This window comes from Thamnophis sirtalis, unplaced genomic scaffold, assembly GCF_051295495.1.
Source record: "Thamnophis sirtalis isolate CommonGarterSnake01/CBP01778 unplaced genomic scaffold, rThaSir2_p1.2 scaffold_15, whole genome shotgun sequence".
Classification (NCBI taxonomy): Eukaryota; Metazoa; Chordata; class Lepidosauria; order Squamata; family Natricidae; genus Thamnophis; species Thamnophis sirtalis.
Window position 1 is genome coordinate 44,344,408 of NW_028261395.1, and position 25,451 is coordinate 44,369,858.

Consider the following 25,451-nt stretch of genomic DNA (forward strand, 5'->3'; position numbering starts at 1 on the left):
ATTAACAACATTACGCTGAAAATGTAATTGTGCTTTTTTTTTTGGGGAGGCATTTAATTGCAGGCCTAAACTAATAAATTGAAATACCTTGCTTTGGTGGTGCAGTACCAAATTTAAAGCTTTATAGCACTGACTTCATGAGAAAATACCATGCCATGCTGAAGCTAGCTTTATGGTGGCTTTTATTTGTCGCAAACATGGCTAGGCCATGCTAGATGCCGAACGAAATCAAGTAACCCCATATTATATTTTGGGGGGTATTGTGTGGCCCAAATTTATGACTGCATATTTCTGTTTGAAGGAGAGGCCTAAAGTGGTGTTTACCTCCAGCGTTGAAAATCAAGGCAGCGTGGCTTTGATTTTGCGTATAAAGTTTATACCAATTGGTATCGATTGCTCCGATTGATCATTAGAAATATTTCAGTGTAAGAATGGTAGTGGGTATCCCCTAAAGTCTGCCTGTGACTAAAAAGAGGAAGAATGGGGGGGAAAGAGTTTCATTAATAGACTAAAGAGAATAGTAGTAAGATTGCTATGATTATGTAACTAATTAAGAAATAAAGAAATTATAGTGTACATGGTTAAATGTAGATTAAAAAAAATGAAAGAAATGCCCTCTAGGTTTAAAATGGGATTAGAGGATATACGCTGTTGGTAGCAAAATTTATCACTGGAGAAAATAAGAAATGAAAACTTGGTGAAACTCTGAAGGGGCAATTGAAGATATTGTTTATGTAGTAAGAAAAAATAATTATAAAGATGAAAAATAATGGAAAGAGAATAATTTGGCTGAAAGTGAAAACAAGACTGTGCTGTAAAATGGACTGTGTAAATGAGAGGAGGCAAGAGAAAATGCGCTTTGTTCCTATAATACGTATAATTTGTATTAAGAAATAAAATAAAAACTTGAAAAAAAATTAAACTGCCTGGGACAAACGAAACATATTCAAAAGCCCTGTTTGTCTTAGATTCACCCCCCACCCCAAAACGGCACAGGTAGTCCTCGATTTACGACCACAGTTGACCCCCCCCAAATCTCCGTTGCTAAACGAGATAGTTAAGTGACCGTTTTACCACCTTCCTTGACATAGTCGTTAAGTGAATCACTGCAGTTGTCAAGCCAGCCAAACGGTTGTTAAGTGACTTCCCCATTGATTCGGCTTGTCAGAAGGGTCGCAAAAGGGAATCTCCCCAGGACACTGCGACTGTCATAAGTAAGAGTCAGTTGCCAAGTGTGTGCCTGTTAAAGTGTGAAAACAGGCTGCAAGTCACTTTTTTTTTGGTGCTGTTGTAACTTCAGACGGTCGCTAAATGAATGATTGAGGTTTATAGGAGGCGGAGGCAGCTCAGAGGTTCAGGAATAATCCTGCATACGTTATCTGCCCCTTGTCAGAAATGGCGTCGGGTTTCCTGCTTGGGTGGGGCAGGGGGGGTTGGACTAGATGACCTACAAGGTCCCTTCCAATTCTGTTCATCTTTCCTACATGACACTTTCTGAATTCGGCTTAGATGCGTTCTGCAGTGGGCTTCACAGTATATTTCTTCTGTGTCAATTATATATGTGTGTGTGTGTATGTGTATGTGTATCTCCCGCAATGTGTATGTGAATGTGTATCTCCCGCAATTCGCTCCTCCGTTGAGGTCCACAATTTGGTTTGCTTTTTTTCCTTCAGGGACTCCAGGCGATGCTCACAAGGCAGCTCATCATCAACAGCGACCCTGTGAGGTAGGTTGAAAAGAACCAACTCCCCCCCCCCCCTCCTGCCCAGACAGTTTCTTCGACTGAGCCAAAGTCAAACCACTGACATGGTTTGACATGGGCTCAGACAGAGATGGAGAACCTTCTGGGACCAGCTGGCCGATGCGCGCATGCCTGCTTTTTGGTCATATTTGGCCGTTTTCCAGGCCATTTTCAGGCCGCTTTCAGGGTGTTTGGGGGGACATTTTTGGGGCTGTTTTCAGACTGTTTTTCAGGCCGTTTCTGGGGCTGTTTTGAGGACATTTTTCGGGCCATTTTTCAGACTGTTTTCACACTGTTTTTTGGCCATTTATCGGGGTTTTCAGGCTGTTTTTCAGGCCATTTTCAGGCTGTTTTTCAGGCCGTTTCTGAGGCTGTTTTCAGACTGTTTTTCGGGCCATTTCTGGGCTGTTTTAAAACTGTTTTTGGGCCATTTTTAGGCTGTTTTCAGACTGTTTTTTAGCCATTTCTGGGGGTTTTCGGGCCATTTTCGGGCTTTTTTTGGGCCATTTCTCGGGCTGTTTTCAGACTGTTTTTTAGCCATTTATGGGGGTTTTCAGGCCATTTTTGGGCCATTTTTGGCTGTTTTCAGACTGTTTTCACGCCATTTATGGGGCTGTTTTCACGCCATTTTGGGGCTGTTTTTCGGGCCTTTTATGGGGCCATTTTCCAGTGCTTCGGCGCCTGCAAAGACCAGCTGGCCAGCACGCATGTGCGCCCCAAAAACCAGAAGGGCAACTGGCAATAGTGTGCATGTACACAGAGAGGGCTGTGCATGCCACCTCTGGCTGCCTCGATCTTTCTAACTGATAGGCCTTTTTGCCCCCCCCCTACTCCCCCAACCATCTTTTTCCTGCCCCCAGGGCGGCTGTTAGGATAACTTTACACACAATTCCCGCAGAGGTCCTTGGGCATCAAAAGAGAAATAGATTGGCGTTTCCCTGCATTTATCCTTTTTGTGCAAAAAGTCAGGATGAACTCCTGCCAAAGGGTCTTGTATAAGGGATATATCAGTAAGCCTTAGTCTTGACCCACCTGTCCCCCCCACCCTTTCCATTTGGGCTGTTTGTGTGTGTGTGGGCGGTCCTTTTCCCTGCCTCGCATGCCTGAGCATCCCAGGTGTTTCCACCTGCGGCTCCCCCTGCCTTCCCCCCCCCACCCGTTTTCAAACCATCTCTCCAGCGCCAAACCCGCCCTCCCGCCTCATCCTTTCCGCGCAGGCCCTGAAGTCTGGCAACCGCAGGCTTTATGATCACCCCTCCCCTCTTGGCAAAAGAGCGTCCAGCCGGGGCTGCTTCTCTCTCGTTCTCGCTCTCTCTCTCTCTCTCCTCCCACCCGCCCCCCTCTCGTCCTCCTCCTCCTCCTCCCCTTTGGCTCTAGTCTGTGCGCGCCCGCGCGCATGTGCGTGGCTTTCGCTCGCCTTTTGCGGCTCGAGGAGGAGGAGGAGGAGGTGGAGAGTGGAGGAGGAGGAGGGAGAGGCTCAGCCCGGGGGGAGGAGGCGCCGGTTCCTGGAAGAGCCCAGCCTGGGGAGTTGGTCACATTCTTGGCCGGCATTCAAGAGCTGAGCAGACACCAACAAACAGAGAAGGAGGCGGAGGCGGCGGAGGAAAGGAGGAGCAGCAGCAGAGCAAGCAGCCCCGCCAGATCGCCTGCTCGCTCGCCCGCCCGCCCGCCTGCCTTCCTGCTTGAGCTCAGCGCCCCAGCCTCCTCCGTCCGGGCGAAGGGTGAGCGAAGGGGGCCCCCTCGGACGCCCAGACCCAGAAGGCGCAGCCGCCATCCAAAAGGAACTCCGCGCCAGCCAGCCAGACAAGCAGCCGCCGCCGCCGCAGAAGCAGCAGCAGCAGCAGCAGAACCACCAGCGGAGAGCAGCCAGCGGAGGAAGCCAGCCGCGCTGCTGGGCGAAGGGACGATCCGGGACCTCCTCCCCTTTCCTCCCGCTCCCTCTCTTCGCCCCATCGGCTTGGCGGACATGGACAGAAAGGCAGCGGGTCCCTCCCGCCCGCCGCCAGGAGTTGCCGCTTGGACCGCGGACGACGCGCCTCGGGGCTACTAAACAGGCTCCCTCCCTCCTTCCAGATCGCTTTTTTTATCACCCTGGTTTTTTGGGGAGGGTCCGGAGAGGTTATTTTTTGGGGGGGAAAGGTTTTTGTGGAGAGGGGGAGAAGAGGTCTCTTTTTGGGGGAGGTCAGCTGGAGAGAGTCGCGCGTCCCCCGCTTGGTGTTGTCGGACCTTCGCTCTCCTTGCCCCCCCTTCTTTCTAAAACTTTTTTCCCCCTTTCCCGTTTTCTTTCTCTCTGCTTTTCCCCTCCCTTGGTTTTGGGGGGGTTTTTTGGATCTTGTTTGGGGGACAAAAAAAACCCCTTTTCCCCCCTTCTTCTGCAACTTGGGCGGCGCGAGAGAAGGCGAAGGAGGGAAAGGAAAAGAAAAGAAAGGAAGACGGGAAATGTGAGCTCGGCTGGGTCCCCATCTGGAGAGGACCCCGGCCGTCCCATCCGACCAGGGGAAGGGGGGCTGCTTTTTTAAACCCCCCCTCGCATCCCCTCTTGGAAGAGCCCGGGGGGAAAACAGACCCCCCCACCTTCCCCCCTCTCACCCACCCACCCATCCCAGGCTGGAACCGGGGCGCCTTTCCCGCGGGGCCCCCCAGGCGAGAGGAAAGATTCGCCGCCGCCGGAACCCCCCGGGACGCGGGCCGAAGCCGCCGAAGATGGAGACGGTCCCTCGGGGCGGCTTCCAGCCTCACCCGGGGCTTCAGAAGACGTTGGAGCAGTTCCATCTCAGCTCCATGAGCTCCTTGGGCGGCCCGGCTGCCTTCTCGGCCCGTTGGGCGCAGGAGCTTTACAAGCGGGAGACGGCCAAGGAGGCAGCGTCGGTGGCCTCTTCGTCCTCCTCCTCCGTGGCCGGCCCGGAGGCACCGCTGCCTCCTCTGCCCGCCATCCCTCCTCCCCCCGCCCCGGTGATGCCGGGCCCTTTCTTCATGCCGTCGGACCGCTCGACGGAGCGCTGCGAGACGGTGCTGGAAGGCGAGACCATCTCCTGCTTCGTGGTGGGCGGCGAGAAGCGGCTCTGCCTGCCCCAGATCCTCAACTCCGTCCTGCGCGACTTCTCCCTCCAGCAGATCAACGCCGTCTGCGACGAGCTGCATGTCTACTGCTCCCGCTGCACCGCCGACCAGCTGGAGATCCTCAAAGTCATGGGCATCCTGCCCTTCTCGGCGCCCTCCTGCGGCCTCATCACCAAGACCGACGCCGAGCGCCTTTGCAACGCCTTGCTCTACGGCGGTGCCTACCCGCCAAGCCGCTGCAAGAAGGAGATGCCCTCCGGCACCGCTGCCAACACCCTGGAGCTGGAGCTGACCGAGGGCAGCTTCAGGATCTACCACGAGTGCTTCGGCAAGTGCAAAGGCCTGCTGGTGCCCGAGCTGTACAGCAGCCCCGGAGCCCCCTGCATCCAGTGCCTGGACTGCCGCCTCATGTACCCGCCGCACAAGTTCGTCGTCCACTCCCACAAGGCCCTGGAGAACCGGACTTGCCACTGGGGCTTCGACTCCGCCAACTGGCGAGCCTACCTGCTCCTCAGCCCGGATTATGCCAGCAAGGAAGACAAAGCCAGGCTCAGCCAGTGCCTGGACGAGATGAAGGAGAAGTTCGATTACAGCCACCGGTACAAGCGGAAGGCGCCCAGGGTGAGCCGGGGGAAGCTTGCTCTTGCTTGGGGGGGGGGGGAGGCGAGGGGGACTCTATATTTTTTGTGTGGGGGGGTGTCCCCCCACTCTTCGAAGGTCGACTTTGCGGATAACTGGAAAGTCAGAGGTGGCTCCCAACATTGGGATTTCAGAAGACCTCAGAGAGTGAGAGAGAGAGAGAGAGAGATGCGAAGTGGAAGTCTAAAGGTCCTACAGGGAGCAAGGTGGTGGTTCCTGCTTGGGATGTTTACTGCTTGGCAGAGGGCATATATACCCAATCCCTTGGCAGAGGGGACATACTCCATCCCTTGGCAGAGGGCACATATACCCAATCCCTTGGCAGAGGGGATATATGCCCAATCCCTTGGCGGAGGGGACATACTCAATCCCTTGGCAGAGGGCATATATACCCAATCCCTTGGCAGAGGGGATATATGCCCAATCCCTTGGCGGAGGGGACATACTCAATCCCTTGGCAGAGGGCATATATACCCAATCCCTTGGCAGAGGGGATATATGCCCAATCCCTTGGCGGAGGGGACATACCCAATCCCTTGGCAGAGGGCATATATACCCAATCCCTTGGCAGAGGAGATATATACCCAATCCCTTGGCAGAGGGGATATATACCCAATCCCTTGGCAGAGGAGATATATACCCAATCCCTTGGCGGAGGGGACATATACCCAATCCCTTGGCAGAGGGCATATATACCCAATCCCTTGGCAGAGGGCATATATACCCAATCCCTTGGCAGAGGAGATATATACCCAATCCCTTGGCAGAGGGGATATATGCCCAATCCTTTAGCAGAAGGGATATACCCACTCTGTCAAGCTTCTTTATATCATGTGTGGGTCAGTTTTTGTAGTCTGCTACCTGGTTGGGGTTTATGGTTATTCTTGACCTTTCTGGAATGAACATGACTTATGTGGAGGACGGTGAATGAATCCGGTGAATGAATCCTGAAACACATAGATAATTTATGTTCTTGGGATCTGCTTAAGGCAGTTGTTCTGGGCCAGATGGTCTCTTTTTTCCCATTTGGAAGCAAGTTGTCTCGAGTTTTTTTCTTGCCTGGGTAAAAAGATGGAAGTTTTAAATTCAATCTATGTCTGCCTTTCCTTGGGATGGAAAGGCCTGATTTTTTTTAAAGTAAGCGTGCAGCTGTACTTCTGGCAAGAGGCGTGTGTGTGTGTGTGTGTGTGTGTGTGTGTGTGTGTGTGTTTGTGTGAATCTCCAAAACTGGCTTTGTGCACACAGCGGAGGCTTATTGCTGTGCCAAAAACTCAGTTTGCAGTAATGTGGGTGAAGCAGAACCGTTGGTGTGTACATGAGTTTTACAGATGTGCAAAGAAACAAAAATGGGATACACCAGAACTCTGGATGAGGTTTGCAAGAAAACAAAATAAGTGGAAAGATTTGTGAGGCTCTGCATAAAGTGTTTTGTCCATTTTTGGGAACCAGCAGACTGCAGTGACTTTCTATGAAAATAAAACCTTTGCCTTGTTTTTTGTTTAATTTGGGGGAATGTAGCAGGCGTCTCAAAACTGGGATAAGTTGTGCCTTGGGTCAGAGAAAGATTAGCCCATTGTGTCTTTCTTGCCTTCTTACATGCACTTGCCATTCTGGTTTCTGGTCTTCCCCCTCTGTGTTGTATTTTATACTTAAATTTACACAGGGCACACAGAAAGGTTTGCTGTGCTGCAGTGGCATTTCTTAAAAATGGAGAATTATGTTGCCGTAGTCTGGTTTTCATCGACCTGCCGTAAATCTCAGGAACTCTATAAAGTGCATGAACTTTAAAAAAAAAAGAAAAGCAGTTAATTAATCAATTAACCAATTTACTAAACAGGGGAGAGAATTGTCATATTATACATTATTGCTGATTTGAAGAAATCCAAGGTATTTTTTTATTTTCTCTCTCTCTCCAGTAGTCTGTCTCTTTAGCATTTCACATAGAGAGAAATTTTAACACATCATTCCAGCAATTCCTATTGTACTAATTCAGTGCATTTATAAATACGATTGGGGTTTAGGATGTGTGTGCACAGACTGTTTATCTTTTTTTGATGCCCGGCATTGTCTGGCTGCGGCTGCCTTGCCAACAATTTTTGTACATGGGTTAAATATACACTCCGGAAATCGATGTGTCCTACTCTGGGCTGCTCCAGTTACTTTTCAAACATGCCAGGCAACTGGGGAGTCTGCCCAACCAGACAATTTAAAGAGGACATTGGTACAATATCCTCTTTATTTAATCTGCGAACTGTGTTCAAGTTCCCAGAATCCCTGGGGTTGGGTGAGAAAGTGGTGCGGTGCGGAAGCCATGCCTTGGCACCAGGCCCTGGGGGACTAAAGTAGAAAGGTTAGGGGGGGGGTGTCTCTTGAAAATTAAAAAAAAAAATCCAGTTGCATGGTCCACAGATTTAGTCTGCCTCCCCATTGCCTTTAAAAAAAAACAATAGTAATATGCAAAAGAAGGAAGATTTTTTTTTTTAAAGTTAGCTTTGCAATTGTGCAGGATTGTCAAATCCCCTCTGAATCATGGGGATTTACAAATCTGTAGAAAGCCACTTGATGGCTGACAGGCAGGTGGAGGTGGGTACTTTTCGGTAAAGGCATTTTTTTTCCTCTTTTTAAATTCCTATGCATCTAAAACCCACCCACCCACAAATCTGAGGCCACTACTTTGCCGAAAGCATGCACCACCGCAAAGGAGCCGAATAAATAATCATCTTTAAAAAAAAAAAAAAAGGGCACAGAACAAAGAGATTTTTAAAAATTTTCTCGCTTCCTCCTTGTGTTTTTCTCTTGAGTTTTCACTTTTTTGAAGAAGAGGAAGCCATTTTCTGGGGAACTTTCCCCCTCCTTCCTCTTCTTTTCCTTCCCTCCACCACTCCCGCATCTCCCAGAGTGTCAGTGTGAGAGCTATTGTCGGAACATTGGAGTCTAAAGACTGCACATTATCGCTCATAGACCAGCCTGGATGCAGCGTTAATAGCTTGTCTCTCTTTGGCTAATCATGTGCTAAAAGTAGCAGTTGCCTGAGTGAATAGGAAGAGAAGGAACAGTGAAAAAGGATGTATTTTGTGTGTGTGTGTGTGTGGGAGGGTATACTTTCATTGTAAGTCCTAGCATTTTTATTTTTAAAGTGTCAGAAATCTTTTTGGTGACCCAACAGTAAAACATTCAACGTGCATTTTGTGTTGTGTTTTTTTTTTCCTGGCTCTGGCAAATCCATCACTTTCTGAGACTCTTGGAACAGGAAGCTTTTGAACTACAAGAAATAATTCCCAAAATGGTGGGATTATGACTTTGGAAAGGAACAACCGATGATGATCCCTTGGAAGTACCTACTATAGAGGTCATCTAATCCAACCCCATGTATACTCCAGACAAAAGCAGTGGAAAGCTAGGGATCTTTGTGGCTTTTGAAAAAGCATTTCTTTGAATTCATTTCTCCCTTTTTTTAAAAAAAATCTACCATAAAACCTGTGGAGGTTTGTGTCTCTTTTAGGAGAATGCGAGTTAGAAGAATTTTTTTTCCTCCATTTGCTTTGGTTTAAAGGAGCCAGGTAGACTCCCCACAGTTTAAGCTATATTGTGAGAATAGAGTAGACTAGTTTTAGCTGCTTTTTCTGCAGAGCTGGGCTTTTGTATGAATGCTTGGATTTGGCTTGTATTTTGGGAAGGCCTTGATTACCTGCCTCTCTGTTTACTGTACTGAATGTTTATTTGAATGTTTATTTTATTTATCTGCCGCCCTTCCCCCCCCCCCCAAGGGGACTCAGGGCGGCTCACAACTCAAACCAGGGAAGGGGGATACAAACAAAAATTAAAACGACACACAACAATACATAATTTAAAAACACACAACAGTCATACCATTCGAGACGGGGGCAACAGTTCTTTAGCCCCAGGCCTGTCGGAACAGCCAGATTTTAAGGGCTTTGCGGAAGGCCTGGAGGGTGGTACTGTCTTCCACGATTAACAAATGCGTCAAGAAAAGTCGTGAAACGGGACAAACTCACTTAACAAATGTTTAATTAGCAGCATCAATTGTGGTTGTACGTTGAGAACTTCCCTTGCCCAGTTTGTTAAGTGAATCACTGCGGTTCTTAAGCTAGTAACAAGGTTGCCTCTAGCTTAAGTGAACCTGGCTTCCCCATTGATTTTGCTTGTCAGAAGGTATCAAAAGGGGAGATCACGTGACCCTGGGACAGTGCAACCGCCATAAGTACATGTCAGTTGTCAAGCGTATTAATTTTGAGCATGTGACCGACTGGGATGCATCAATGGTCATAAGCCATTTTTCCCCCCACTACCATTGTAGCTTCGAATGGGCATTAAACGAACTGGATTATGTGAACTTAATTCCCTGATGCTGACTGGGGAATTCTGGGAGTTGAAGTCCACACCTCTGAACATTGCAAAGGTTGGGAAAGCCTGATCTATATTTTATTTATTATTTACTGCTGGAGTGCAGCCTATTTCTTTTGGCACTTCCGGAACGTTTGAATGTTTTTCTTTCCTTTTTCTTGGGATTAATCTTTCCCTTACGGACTTTGAAATCTCTTAAAGCCACAGCTGGACTTTGCTCCTCTGTGTTTCCCCCCCCTCCAAAAAATGTGGTATGTTCCTTTTTTCCCCTGTGTTTCTTTTTCTTGGGTCTTCTCCCTTTTTCCCATGATATATCCTTACCTTTTTGAAGAACTTCAGACAAGAGCTGGCTGATTCTTACTTTGTGTTTGTTTGATGTGTCTGCAAACAACACTCTTGTGCAACACTCAATTTCTAGGTATTTTGAAGTGCTTTCCTTTAGAGCTTTTTTTTTTTTTGTCAATGGCGAGCTGGTTAAAGGAGCTTAAAGAGGATGCCTAAGACATGAAAAAGATACCAAGTTGTCTACTTTTGAACTAATTGTCTCTGCTTTCTTGCAATTTACTTTACAACATGAAAATTCAGAAGCCTCTTATGGCTGCTGAAATCACCAAGCTGTATTAAACCTGCATCTAATAACTAAGCCAGGATACTTTTTTTGGGGGGGGGGGAGTATTTATTTGGCATGGAATTAGACCGAAACTGGCTTAGTGTAACTGTGCCAACTTAGCCACGTTATGTTTTGTAAGCCACGATTTATAGCTTCGTTCAGAATTCTTTATTTGGCCAAGTGTGATTGGACACACAAGGAATTTGTCTTCGGTGCATAGGCTCTCAGTGTACCTAAAAAGACAAGAGACATTCGTCACGAATCATAAGGTAATAGCACTTAATGATAGTTGTGGGGTACTAATAAGCAACCAGGAAACAATATAAATCGTAAGGATACAAGCCACACAGTTACAGTCCTGCAGTCATAAGTGGGAGGAGGTGGGTGATAGGAACGATGAGAAGACTAATAGTAGTAGTAATGCAGACTTAGTGAATGGTTTGACAGTGTTGAGGGAATTATTTGTTTAGCAGAGTGATGGCGTTCGGGGAAAAACTGTCCTTGTGTCTAGTTCTGGTGTGCAGTGCCCTATAGCGTCGTTTTGAGGGTAGGAGTTGAAACAAGGATGCAAAGGGTCTGTAGATATTTACACAGTCTTCTTTTTGACTCCTGCAGTGTCCAGGTCCTCAATGGAAGGCAGGTTGGCAGTAATTGTTTTCCCTGCAGTTCTGATTGTCCTCTGAAGTCCGTGTCTGTCTTGTTGAGTTGCAGAGACAAAGCAGACAGATATGGAGGTGCAGAGGACAGACTCAATAGTTATGCATCAACCCAGACTATCTGGACTTAATGGAATGTGTGACTCTAGCTGGATTTACTCGGTTAAGCTGTAATGGCGTGCCATTGTGTTAAAACTAAATATCCTTTAACTTGTGGCTTTGTACATAGGCTAGTTAAGGAGCATCCTGTTGCAAGTCCCTCATTTGCAAGTTGATTCCCCCCCCCCCTTTTGCCTCACCTTTTCTCAGAATTTATAAGGCCTTGGTAAGGCCACATTTGGAATACGGCATTCAGTTTTGGTCGCCACGATGTAAAAAAAATGTTGAGACTCTAGAAAGAGTGCAGAGAAGAGCAACCAAGAGGATGAGGGGACTGGAGGCTAAAACCTATGAAGAACGGTTGCAGGAACTGGCCATGTCTAGTTTAATGAAAAGAAGGACTAGGGGAGACATGATAGCAGTCTTCCAATATCTCAGGGGCTGCCCCAAAGAAGAGGGAGTCAAGCTATTCTCCAAGGCACCTGAGGGTAGAACAAGAAGCAATGGGTGGAATCTAATGAAGGAGAGAATCAACCTAGAACTCAGAAGAAACTTCCTGACAGTGAGAACAATTCATCAGTGGAACAGACGTTGCCTCCAGAAGTTGTGAATGCTCCAACACTGGAAGTTTTTAAGAAGAGGTTGGATATCTATTGGTCTGAAGTTGTGTATGGTTTCCTGCCTAGGCAGTGGGTTGGACTAGAAGACCTCCAAGGTGCCTTCCAACTCTGTTATTCTATGCTATGCTACCCTACCCTATTTTATTCTATTCTATTCCACAATATTCTATTGATACTCCATTGACAAATCAGTCAGTTACCATTTCTTTAGCTGAGATGCAGTGTTGATTTGAGTAAATCACCAATTGGATGCTTTTTGGATGGTTTGGTTTGCAGTTCCCCGCAATCTTAATGAAGAATTAAAGAAGGCCCATTGGAAAAGGAGCATTGGGAAAATGTCTATTTCTACTCAACCATATAGGGGAAAAATTGTACTCACCTCAGGATATTCTATTTTACTTCCAAGGCCCCTGTTCACAGAATATTATAGAGCGATAAGCATTTTGTTTTCATAGAAATAAGTGAAACATAACTTCCTTTCCAAAGGTTTAAAGGAAATACATAAGAGACGTCTTGAATCTTTGTGGTTGAGGTGTGGAAAACATGGCCAGAGGCAGAATTTTCCCCTCACGTGTGTCTTTAGAGTTGAACAAATCGCTATTGGTTACCAATAAATAATAAAATTAACAGTTGAGCAGACACAAGGGGGGGAAAAAAATCCAACCGGCCTGGTTGGGATTCCCATGGTATTGTGTGCCTCAAATCAATACAAAGGACATTTGTATCCTTCTTTCCCTCTTTTTTCCCCCTTTTTTTGGCTTCTTCTGCAAAGTTCTGCTCAAGTCAGTGGTATCACGTTAAAAGGATAAGGTCATGGACTTGGTTTCCCAATCCCTTTCTTTTTTTTCTTTTTGGCTAGCCTGTTTGTGTAATGTCTGTCTCAAAACAGTTGAGTAAGGGTGTTGAAGAGCAGACAGGATGTAAAGTGTTAGGAGGGCTGGTTGGAATATAACAGAAGCTCCAGTATATGTTGAAGGACGCAGGCCATAAATTCTTCCAGTTTCAGGTGCGGTTTTAGCTGCTCTTGAAATTTGGCCGAAACCATCTTTTTTTTTTTTTTTTTAATGATTTCTGGAGTTTCTACCAACGCTGAGTTTTCCCCCTTCTGATTCCCCTCTTCTGCTCATTGTGAAAAGGTTGCACAAACCCTCACAAGTGTCTCCTTTTCTTTCAGCCTTGCATCACTCGCTTCCTTCCGCGCCCCCCCCCCTCGTTCTTAAAATGATGCAAACCAAGTACATTCTCTGGATGTCATTGAGTTTAAAGCTGTGAAGCTGAAGCTGCATTTTGACTTTGCAAACTGCAGCAGGTTTAAAAAAATCTGCCTCCCTTCTGCTTTCTGTTTGTGTCTCCTCAAGTAATTCTGTAAGGAACAGGTTGATTAAGGAGATAGTAGTTTTCAACTGTGGCTTATGAGGGTAGCTGGGATTTCACATTAGCCGCTTCCTTTAGATTTGTCTGCATAATTACGGTGTCACAGCTTACCTTATTATTTACCTTATTCCGGCTGGCAAAAACTCCAGCTACAGACATGGCCTGCGGTCAGCTAATTTTTTTTTTTTTTTTAATGGATGCCCAGAGGCCTTTGTGGAAATACAATGCTGCCACTTCCTCTCCCATGTACTGATTTTCTGAATGTCAGTCAACGCAAAGTCTAGCACCCTGGCCAATGTTTCAGACACACTGATGATACCCAGACGTCACAGATTGTGGGTTCTGAGAGACTTAAAACACACCCTCTGCTATATGGATTCCTTTTCAGTTAGCTTTCGACTGTATGTGGAAGGCTTTTAGTGGTGAGAAAAATAGCCACGAAAATCTATGCCTCTCTGGTCTTTTCATGATTTTTTTTTGGAGGGGGGGAGGTTTATATCTGACCCACAGCTCTTTGCTCTGGTTTGCAATCATCTATGACCAACGGAGAACAACCAGTGAGCATTTCATTTCCCTTCCACAGTATTTGTTCCCTGACTTCTAATAGCTGTGTGGATTTTTGCAAGCCAGGTCTGATAGACTTAATCTCACCTTCAGAAGTGAATTCCTCAGTATGTGTTGGCTCCAGGAGGAAAGCACCAATGGCAAGTGCTGTCGTAGCGTTTTCTGAATCCCCTCGATTAACCATGAAATATATCCTTAATTAATAGGCTGGAGCAATAAGATGCACTCCACCTCCCCTCTCGGTTCTCATCTTTGTCGCCTCCCTCTTAGCAGGGCCTGTTAACGGAGAGTATTTGTGCAATGTGTTAGAACCAGCAAGCCTGAAGCTTGAGTCCCGTCCCCCCACCATCGTGGGGTTAAATCTCTGGGGAAAAACCTGGTTGGAAGCCCAGTAACTATGCAACTGAGTTGTGGGCAAACCCATTTCCTGGTTCCTGGTGTAATTATTAGAAACACCCCCCCTCCCCCCCCCCGGGTTAGTTGTCATGTACACATTGGATTTCCCTTCCATACTCTTTGGAGGCAAAAAAATGAGCATTGGCGCCTTTGCAATTTTGGTATTTAAGAATATCATGGACAGCCAGGAAAACATACAGATAGGACAAATCTATCCAGAGTTTTAGCTTGAAGTACAAACGACCAGGCACATATGGCTAGTCCTTGACTTACGACCAAAATTTCTGTTGCCAAGTGAGATATTTGTTAAATCAGTTTTGCCCTGTTTTTACATCCTTTCTTGCCACAAGTGAATCACTTCAGTTGTTAAGTGAGTCACAAGGTTATTAAGTGGATCTGCCCCCCCCCATGGACATTGCTCATTGGGTCGCGTGACCCTGGGATACTGCAACCGTCATAAATATGAGTCAGTTGCCAAGCATCTGAATTTTGATGTGACTCTGGGGAATGCTGCAATGGTCGTTAGTGTGAAAACCAAGTGTATAATTTCGGTGTCGTTGTGACTTTGAAGGGTTACTAAATGAACTATTATAAATTGAAGGCCATCTGCATCACATTTTGGACATGTGGGAAAAACCCAGTTTCCATATTTCTGGGCAAAGTGGAAGGAAGGAAGAATAGAACAACCAACAGGAAGGAGGATATATATTCAACTAGCTGGATACTCATGCTTAGCTATGAAACTATGTGATCGGGCTTGATACTTAAAGCTTGAAACTTAATGTAGAATGTGTAACTCCTTAGCATCAGAGCGTGTTAATATAAGGCCATTGGCAGTTGGAACAGAGTTCTTTTCAGGTGGGGAGGGGGAGTAGAATGTCTAAACTCCCAGCCTGCAAGCCAGATGAGTCACACGCTGGCTATGCCCACGCCCGATCTGGTGAAGGGGCAGCATCAGAGTATGTTAATAAAAGGCAACTGGCAGTTGGAACAGAGTTCTTTTCAGGTGGGGAGAGGGAGTAGAACGTCTAACTCCTTAGCATCAGAGCATGTTAATATAATCCTGTATAAGAAATACTAATGATCCAATGGTCATTTTGAAAAATCCTTTCTTAGTGAGCATCTAGAAGCCAAGAGGAAATTACGTGCCAAATAGGACAGATCCTCTTGGAGAAAAGTTTCTGTTTTGGTTGCTAAGAATGGATACCAAGACGATGGCACTTCATCAATCAAACCACAGGCTTCCTAGAAATCCTTTATTTTTGGGTGGGGGGGGGTGTTACTTACAAGAGGACTTCCTATTGATAAGCGTGTGCACATTTTCAGAACAGAGAAAGCTTTTTTTTGGTGGGGGGGAGATATGTCTCTTTGGTGGCTCATTTTTGCCGAGACTTTCAGACAGGAACTTCCTGTGTGTTGAAATCTATCCTCCAACTTCCTCGATGCTGCTTCCTGTTGAGAAAGAAAGTTTGTTGAGTGGCACATTTGAGTCGAAGTTATTGCTATTTTTTCTCCCTTCCTCATCATTTGCAACCCTTTCTGATCTGGGGGGGGGGGGAGAGGAGGGGAAAAAACCCATTTACCGGACAGTTTCCATGACCTTAGTTTAGGTTTTGTGGAAGGAGGAGAAACCCACAGAAGCTACCCCCCCCTCCCCCAGGAAAGGAAAGAGGAATTTTCAGTAAAACAAAGGATGTTCTGAGTCATTTAATGGCTGAAGCAATTAGAGGCATGACACACCCTAATAATGGGAATGTCAGCACTTTGAGCAAAAAATTGAAGCTGCTTTTTTCTTTTCTTTTTCCAACAAGTCAAACCGATTAAAAAAAAACAACTAATGCAAAAACACACAGCTAAACAGGAATCTTGTCTTATAGAATCAGCATTCAGGAATTTTGTTTTTCCCTAGCCTTAATAAAAAAAACCCAAACCAGATTAAATCTAATGCACTTAAAAAACAACAACCCCCAAACCAGATTAAATCTAAGACTATTGATGTGCAGAGCGGGGTGCTTTGCTTCTGAATGACACCTCCCCCCCTTTTTTTGAGGGGGGGGGGAAAGCAGCTTCAACTGATCTCAAGTCTCCCTAACGCTTTTTCCAATCCCCCAGAGTTTTAGTTGCAAATTCTGCCTTTAAAATGCAACACATTTTAAAGCAATATGGGAGGAAAAATATTCCCTTGCACATGAAACATTTACCAGAGAGAACGTATGTGGTTCTGAAAAACGAGTGCTCATTGAGCATGCCTTCCGCATGAAGTTATTGTGAATGAATTAACATTGTTTGCTTTTTTTAAACCCCCTCCCCCCCCCTGTATCCGGGTGCTTTCTTAGAGCGTTGCAAAGCTGGTTTTGAAGAACAGCATACAAACATTAAGGCTTGAGTTCACCCAGTCCCCTCTGGCGTGGGAGATGTTGTTTAGGCTTTGCTTTAAAAAAAGATAAATAAATCTACGAAAGACAAAATCTAGACATTCCCTCCAAGTTAGGCCAGGAAAGTAGAGAGAAACATAAACTGGGCTGGACTAGAAATTGAACAACGGCAAAATTCCTGACCCAAAGCATTTGCAAAATCCTTTTGATATTTTGCCCCAGAAAATTGCATTGATGTGCCTCGGTGGGGATAGGAGTGTCTTCAATGAGATTTTTTTTTCTCTATATACCATTTCCAAAAAGACAAGAGCCTTCATCTTGAGTTGGCACACCATTTTGATTTCCTGCGAACTATATATTTTCCCCTGGCTTTTGGAATTCAGCTTGAAATTTTAAGTTCCCTTTCTTTTAAATCCTGCTCTTCTTTTCCTCTTTCGTTTGGCTGGGTGAGAAAGTTTGGCAGGAAATGGACTGGGGGGGAGGCAACAAATATACATATATATATGGTCGCCAGCTTCATTGCTTTTGTCCCATCCTGTTGTTGCAATGCTTAATTTCCATTTTCAGGGGTTTGGTATAAGAGAGCTTATAGGGCTGGTCCTTGATTTACAATCGAAGTGACAACAGCACTGGGAAAATGGACTTACGAGCCTTTTTTTCACACTTCAGCATCCCTGTGGCCATGTACAATATGATAGCAGAGTTGGAAGGGACCTTGGAGGCCTTCTAGTCCAACCCCCTGCCTAGGCAGGAAACCCTACACCATTTCAGACAAATGGCTATCCAACATCTTCTTAAAGACTTCCAGTGTTGGGGCATTTGCAACTTCTGTTCCACTGATTGATTGTTCTGACTCTCAGGAAGTTTCTCCTCAGTTCTAAGTTGCTTCTCTCCTTGATTGCTTTCCACTCATTGCATGTGACTAAATTTCTCCTTTTGCGCTCTTCTGACAAGCCAAGTTTGCAAAAGGGGAATCACATCACCTTTTGCAAGGATAATACACTTGAATCAGCTGCCAAGCGGGTGAAGTTTGATCAGGTGACCCTGGGGTCGTAAGCATGAAAAACAGTCGCAAGTCACTCCCCCCCCCCCAAGTGCCATTGTCACTTTGAAGGAACGTTTGTAAGCCGAAGGTTACCTATCTGTATTGCTTGACAATAAGGTATGCTGTGGCTCAGTGGCTAAGACGCTGAGCTTGTCGATTAGAAAGGTCGGCGGTTTGAATCCCGAGCGCCACGTAACGGAGTGAGCTCTCGTGACTCGTCCCAGCTTCTGCCAACCTAGCAGTTTGAAAGCGGGTAAAAAAATGCAAGTAGAAAAATAGGGACCACCTTTGGTGGGAAGGGAACAGCGTTCCGTGTGCCTTAGGCGTTCAGTCATGCCGGCCACATGACCACGGAGACGTCTTCGGACAGCGCTGGCTCTTCGGCTTTGAAACGGAGATGAGCACTGTCCCCTAGAGCAGTGTTTTTCAACCACTGTGCCGTGGCACACTAGTGTGCCGTGACATAGAGTAAGGTGTGCCGTGGGAGAATTACTTTATATATAGTCAATATAGGCACAGAGTTAATTTTTTTTAACATTTTCTAATGGTGGTGTGCCTCGTGATTTTTTTCATGAAAAAAGTGTGCCTTTGCACAAAAAAGGTTGAAAAACACTGCCCTAGAGTCAGGAATGACTAGCACATATGTGCGAGGGGAATCTTTACCTTATTGCTTGGCACAGCAGGCTGAAGAGAACTTCTCTGTCAACATATATCAGAGAATTTCCAGAGGCACTCCAGAGAATAGGGCCCACTGATTTAGAACAGAAGGAGGGGGGAAAAGCAGAAAATTGAAAATGTGGCCTATAGTAAAAGCTTGGATTTCCCAGTGCTCCAAAACAGCAATAGCAATAGCAGTTAGACTTATATACCGCTTCATAGGGCTTTCAGCCCTCTCTAAGCGGTTTACAGAGTCGGCATATCGCCCCCCTGGGTCCTCATTTCACCCACCTCGGAAGGATGGAAGGCTGAGTCAACCCTGAGCCGGTGAGATTTGAACCGCCGAGCTGCAGAACTAGCAGTCAGCTGAAGTGGCCTGCAGTACTGCACCCTAACCACTGCGCCACCTCGGCTCTAGGACAGTGATGGTGGTGAACCAGAGCGCATGCATGCACCTGTGACATCGAGGGCCAAAAAGGGAGCCCTTCACATGCGTGATCGTCTGGGCCGCAACCAGGAAGAGGAGTTTCCCAGGAGGCATGCACTCGCTGGAAAATGTACTTCCGTTTTCCGACACGCGCATGTACGCCGGCCAGCAGCTTCCGGTGACTGTCACACATGACCGCGGGCCAGCTGATCAGCACACACACCAGAAACCTGGAAGAGAAACAGGTGACAGGCAACATGGCTCTGCGTGCCACTTTTGGCACGCGTTTCACATGTTCGCCAGCACGGAAATAGGATATCATTCCTGCGAATAGGATATTATTCAGAGAGGCACTTAACCTGGCTGAATTGTGTTTTGAGTGCTTTTGAGCCCTGTCTGGTGTGAAGGGTCCTCTTTCAAACACGCTGGAGAAGCCCCCCTTTTTTGGTGTGTCCCCCCCCCCCCCCCCGCCCAATCCAATCGACGCAGTTTTGAGCCGAACCTCTTCCCCGCTGGGCTGGGAATCTAGTGACACCCCAAAAAGAAGCCACATGGGGGGTGGAGAAACTGGTTGTCCACGAAGGGGAGAAACTTTGAAGCGCTCTCTTGGGAATGAATAATCGTGAAAAGTGGGTCTTTTCACACAAAAGAGTCGGTGCACTTTCTTAAGACTTTTGCAGAGTTGTCCATTTCCCTGGCCTGCCTCTTCATGCCTGTCACTCAAAGAGACCCCTTTCTATTGAGGCTATTTGCATGAAAAAAAAAACCCAGCCCCTTTTGTGCCACCCTCTGGATTTCCCTGCCTCTGAGCATAATCCTCTGTGACATCACAATTAGGTTTTTCTCCGCACGGGAGAAAGAGAGGGGAGAATTGAACAGCCAAAAATTGGCTTTCCCCCCAGTATAATAGGTCATCCTGTACTCGGGGATGTCATCGTAAATAGAAAGCAAGGAGGAAAGAATTCGACTCGCTTTGTTTTTCTCCTTTCCCCCCAAGGAGGTAGGTGCCACGGGAGGAAATTCCTTGCATTGGATTTTTTTTTGTGTGTGTGTGTGGTGTGATCTGCCACCACAGCAGACTGTGGGTTGCCAAATTTGGCCTATTTGCTATAATGGAAGGCGCTTTTTAAAGGATCTGGCACTATTTGCCCAACGGAGAGAGGCCACTGTTCAATATTTTGTGGTCAGTCACCAAATCTGAATTTGGAGAGCTTTTTTTTCCTCTCTCCCTGCCCACCAGCATTTCTCCAGTTTTTTTTTTTAAAGAATTACTTTATACTCCACATCAACAAAAAAAAACCTTGGAAACTGTGAGGCCAATTTCAACTGTCTCTTGTTTCCTTCTCTTTTTGTGCTCCGTCTCCCCCCCCTCCCCCAAAAAAATCATCCACCTCCTCGCTCCCACCCAGATGCTGCACCGAGCTTGGTGCATCCTGAAGTTTCCTTTCTACTGAATGAACTGTTTGCAAAGAGGGACTGTTGGAGAGGAATTGGGAAGGAGGAAGGCAGAGGCAGACTAAGACAACAGAAGTGTGATTTCCTGCTTTGCACAGCATTTTTCCCCCCAATCCCCCTGCTCAAGCAGGAGACACTACACCATTTCTGACAAATGGCAATCCGGTCTCTTCTTGAAAGCATCCAGGGATGAAGCTCCCACAACTTTTAAACACAACTTCTGTTCCATGGGTGGATTGTTCTCACGGTCAGAAAATTCCTCCTTATTTCCAGGTTGAATTTCTTCTTGGTCAGTTTCCATTCATTATTCCTTGTCTGGCCTTCGGGTGCTTTGGAGGATAGTAGATTGACCCCCCTCCTCTCTATAGCAACCCCTCAAATATTGGAAGACTGCTATGGTGTCTCCCCTGGTCCTTCTCTTCTCTAAACCAGCCAGGCCCAGTTCCTGCAACCGTTCTTCATATGTTTTAGCCTCCAGTCTCTTAATCCTCTTGATTGCTCTTCTCTGCACTTTTTCTAGAGTCTCCACAATCTTTTTTATAGTGTGGTGATCAAAACTGGATGCAGTACTGCATAGATAGAAAGTTGGAGGGTGGGGGAAGAAAGAGGTGTATGAAGAATGGAAGAGGTATATTGGGCTTTTATTTTCTGGGGCATTGTTGACAAGAGGAATTGATGCAATTACTGTTTAATACTGTATGGTGTATACATGTGAGTGTATGAAAATGAAAATGAAATATACTAAACCAAAAAAAACAACAACTGGATGCAGTACTCTAGGGGTGGTCTTACTAAGGCTTTACAGAGTGGTAGTAGTACCTCCCTTGATCTTGATTGTATCCCTCTATTCATGCAATTTAGGATTGCATTGGCTTTTTTGGCGGCGGCTGCAGCCCGAAAAAAAAATTATGGGGTATGTGAACGTACTTACGTGCTTCCTTCAAATTTCTCAGCCTTCCTACCAGGCTGAGAATGTCCCGCAAATGATAGCACATTGCTAAATTATTTTGAAGGATGTGGAGGGTTTTTTTTATAGCTTAACCCCAGGGCTATATAGACTTAGGAAGGGGAGGCCGCCGCAAAAAAAATCTGCCTGGATGTTGAAGAAAGGAGCTTGAAGGAGATTTTTTACCTTTTTTTATTTCTCTCCGTGCCCTGGTGAAGACACACATGTGGTCCTCGGCTAATGATCACAACAAACCCCAATATTTTTCTATGGTTAAGCGAGACATGCGTTCAATGAGTTTCTCCCCCCCACTTTACAACCTTTCTTGCCACAGTTGTTAAGTGGGACACTGCTGTTGACAAGGGAATGACCTGGTTGCTAAGTGAATCCAGCTTCCCCGTTGACTTTGTCAGAAGGTCGCAACGGGATCACGCGACATGGGGACACAGCAACCGTCGTAAATGCGAACCCGTTGCCTAGTGTCTGAATTTTGATCGTGGGGATGCCCTGAAAACTGGTCCTCCATCACTTCTATCAGTGCCGTTGTAACTTTGAACTGTCACTAAGCGAACAGTTGTAAGTCGAGGACTACCTGTGCTTGCATTTGTTGTGAGTTTTTTCTTGAACCGTTAGCAGGACCCCTAGTTAGAGGCGATAGAAGATTAGACTTTGAGGTCCCCACATGATTAGAAAGCTCTTTGACCTAATCTATGATCTGCAAATTCTGCAAAAATTGTTAGTTACCTGTATTTTTCGGAGTATAAGATGCACCGGAGTATAAGACGCACCAAGGTTTTGAAGAGGCAATTTTTTTAAAAAAAGTAGATAGGTAGATAGAGGGATAGAGAGAGAAATACAGTAGGTAGGTAGGGGGGGAGAGAAAGTAGTTAGGTAGGTAGGTAGATAAAGGGGGGGAGAGAGAGTGTGTTAGTAGGAAGGTAGAGGGAGGGAGAGAGAGAGAGAGAGAGAGAGAGAGAGAGAGAGAGAGAGAGAGAGAAATACAGTAGATAGGTAGGGAGAGAGAGAGTAGATAGGTAGAGGGATAGAAAGAGAGAAAGAGAGAGAAATACAGTAGATAGGGAGGGAGGGAGAGAGTAGGTAGGTAGGTAGGTAGATAAAGGGATAGAGAGAGAGTGTGTTGATAGGTAGGTAGAGGGATATATAGAGAGAAATAGAAAGAGAGAGAGAAATACAGTAGATAGGTAGGGAGAGAGAGAGAGTAGTTAGGTAGGTAGATAAAGCGATAGAGAGAGAGAGAAAAAAACATCTATCTATCTATCATTTTTTCTCTCTATCATCTATCTATATCTATCAACTATTATTTCTCTATCATCCCTATCTATCTATCTATCTATCTATCTATCTATCTATCTATCTATCTATCTCTATCTCTCTATATCTATCTATCTATCTATCTATCTATCTATCTATCTATCTATCTATCTATCTCTATATCTATCTATCTCTATCTATCTATCTATCTATCTATCTATCTATCTATCTATCTATCTATCTATCTATCTATCTATCATTTCTCTCTCTTATCATCTATCTATATCTATATCTATCAACTATTATTTCTCTATCATATCTATCTATCTATCATCTATCATTTCTCTATCATCTATTATCTCTGTCTGTCTGTCTGCCTGCCTGTCTGTCTGTCTGTCTCATCCCAACTCACCTCCCAGGGTTGTTATTGTTGTGGGGAAAATAGGAGAAAACAACTCCGCGGGATACGTTTGCCACCTTTGTGTTATTTGTACAAATAATAACGGCGGGCTAACAAATTAAATGAATACATTTGTAGGCGGTCCAACTCGGGAGTTGGCTGACCCTAGAAACCTAAACGTGAGAAATAAACCCAACGACCCAACCTCCTTAACTATCTGCGCCTGCGTTTCACGGGCCACACTTCTTGGGGGAGGATGGGATTTGTAGTGCCCCTTCCGCCGGCTGCGGCCGGACGAGGAAAGCTTGTTGTGCGTTGCAAAATCCAGGAGCTGCTTGTGTAGGAGGGAATGAAAAATAAACCTTCCTGGTTGAAAAACAATTTATGATGAGAAAGGATATTGTCACTGGGCGTGCACAGCTGGTAGGCTGGTGTCTTCTGTGGCTTTTATGTTTATTCCACTGAGGTTTTGTTTGTTTGTTTGTTTGTTTGTTTGTTTGTTTGTCAAAAGCAGCGTTTCCCAACATCTTAACCTTAGAAGCTTTCCACTAGCTGTTGAAAGGAGGAAAAAAAAATGAATACAAAAGATTACAACACTTCCTTTCCCTTGGGAAGCTTTTTCCTCTTGCCCCATGACTCCTGTTCGTTGTTGTTGTTGTTGTGTGTGTGGTTTTTTTTTTCTACCTGCAGTCTTAACTCAATGCTCGGAGGCATCCTAAGCGTGTTACCCAAGCCATTTATGCATTTTCGGTTGAACGCCATGCAAACGCGATGCAATTAAGCAAGGGTTCCCCCCCCCCCTTTTAATTAGCAGTTAAAGTTCATGTGCAAACTATCTTGCCTTTAATTGCTTGACAGTTTTGCTGCAAATTTGCGAAGTCCCCCTCCAACTCAACGATCAAAACTGTGATATTTCTTTCTTTCTTTTTTTTTTTTAGTCACATTGTTAAATTCCTTGAGAATCACACTTTTTTGACCTTCCTGCTTCTTGTGTTTCTCCATTCATAAAAAAAAAAAGCTCTTTCACAAAACAGCGCAGGGGAGGTAAATGGTGCCTGTTAATTGCCTCTAATTAAAATATCGCTTTCGTTCTCTTTTTTAGAATTAATGGAGGGCTTAGGTGTATCAAATTCCCAGTTTTTATACCACAGAATTGTCGTGATTTTCCTTCCTTTGACCCCTCTTTTTGAAACACCAATGTCCAGGGTAACCTGGGTTTGAATTGACCTTCTAGGAATAAACACTGTTTGATAATCTTGGCCGTGCTACAAATTTTTGATTTTATACTGTGTTTCCCCGAAAATAAGACAGGGTCTTATTTTCTTTTGACCCCCGAAATAAGCACTTGGCCTTATTTTCGGGGAGGCCTTATCATTTTTGAGGTGGCGAGCGTGGTCACCTCGTGGCTGCTGCGGTGTTGCAATATTTATTTTAGCGCATGCGCTCAAAAGCCCAATGGGGCTTATTATCCAGGGAGGGCTTACATTTCAGGGAAACAGGGTATTTATGCATTCATTGCCATTATAGCTCACCTTTTACGCAGAATAAAAGAACCCGGCGAGGTAGGCCGGGCTGAGAGAAACTGACCGGTTCGAATGCCTGTTGGTTGCGATTCTATGAACTGGGACAACGGCCTGGATTTCCCTGGCCCTCCTCCTCAAATTCTACCCATTCTATTAGGATGGCTTAATAACAGTGATTGGTGATGGCGGTGAAACCAGCATTCATTCCCAGGACAGGAAAAGATTAGATAGCATTAACTAAAAGAATGTACTGTTGGTAAATTATCACGTATTAATGAACTTAGCTCTCTTCCTCTCAACTTTCTGCAAATCCTGGGAGACCTGACTATATTATCAGGCTTGGGGGTTTTAGGGCACCAGGGAGAATGTGCAATAGCTCCTTTATTATATACCCTCCACTTCTGATTTGTGTGCCATTTTATAGTTATTTTTTTTAATTGACCCTGCCTTTATGCATTCATTGTTTGTTTTTTTAAATTAAGCGCAGTATGCCACCTTTTCATGTGAGGCCGGTGGCTATACAACTAGGACAAACAAATAAAAATAAATAAATACTTTATTTCTGGGAGCAACCGAGGCTAACTTCCCATCAGAGAATACTCGCCCAGCTTCTCCCGACATTTCCAATGGGAATCTTTTTGTAGAACACTTTTAGGATATGTATTCCTTATTTAATTCTGCAGTTCAGTAACCCGCAATTGAGCATTGCCAAATGGCCTTGAAGCAGAGATCAGATTAAGCCATTACACCCCAATTAAAAGAGACATAAAGGTAGTGGTGAAATTCAAATTTTTTTTACTACCAGTTTGGTGGGTGTGGCTTGGTGGGTGTGGCAGGGTCCACCGAGCCCTCATCCGAGCCTTCCCCAGACTCCAGGACTGGCCCATCTTCCTCCCCAACTTCTGTTTGAATCTGCTGTCCACTGGCGAGGCCACAACCTTGAGGGGCTGCCCCAAAGAAGAGGGAGTCAAACTATTCTCCAAAGCACCTGATGGCAGGAGAAGACGCAACGGATGGGAAACCAATCAAGGAGAGAACCAACCTTCAAACTAAGGGGAAATTTCCTGGCTGCGAGAACAATCAAATCAATAGAATAGCTCAACTCACGGACCTGTGGGGTACTCCCATCAATGGAGGTTTTCAGAAACAACTTGGACAACCATTTGAACTGGGATGGTATAAAGACTCCGACTTGAGCAGGGGGGGTTAGACTAGAAGACCTCCAAG

General features: G+C 45.6%; 1 protein-coding gene across 2 annotated transcripts in view; it reads left to right on the forward strand.

The window, feature by feature from the left end:
* The first annotated feature begins 4,444 nt into the window (after window positions 1-4,444).
* The window catches only part of SKI (SKI proto-oncogene), a 150,299-nt gene continuing 129,292 nt past the window's right edge, over window positions 4,445-25,451 (forward strand). For both annotated transcript variants that reach the window (XR_015695104.1, XM_014060350.2), the window contains exon 1: window positions 4,445-5,422. Coding sequence is in view for 1 of the 2 variants with exons in the window: in XM_014060350.2 (XP_013915825.2) it covers window positions 4,445-5,422 (978 nt within the window). In the remaining variant the exon portion in view is untranslated. The remainder of the gene's footprint in view (window positions 5,423-25,451) is intronic.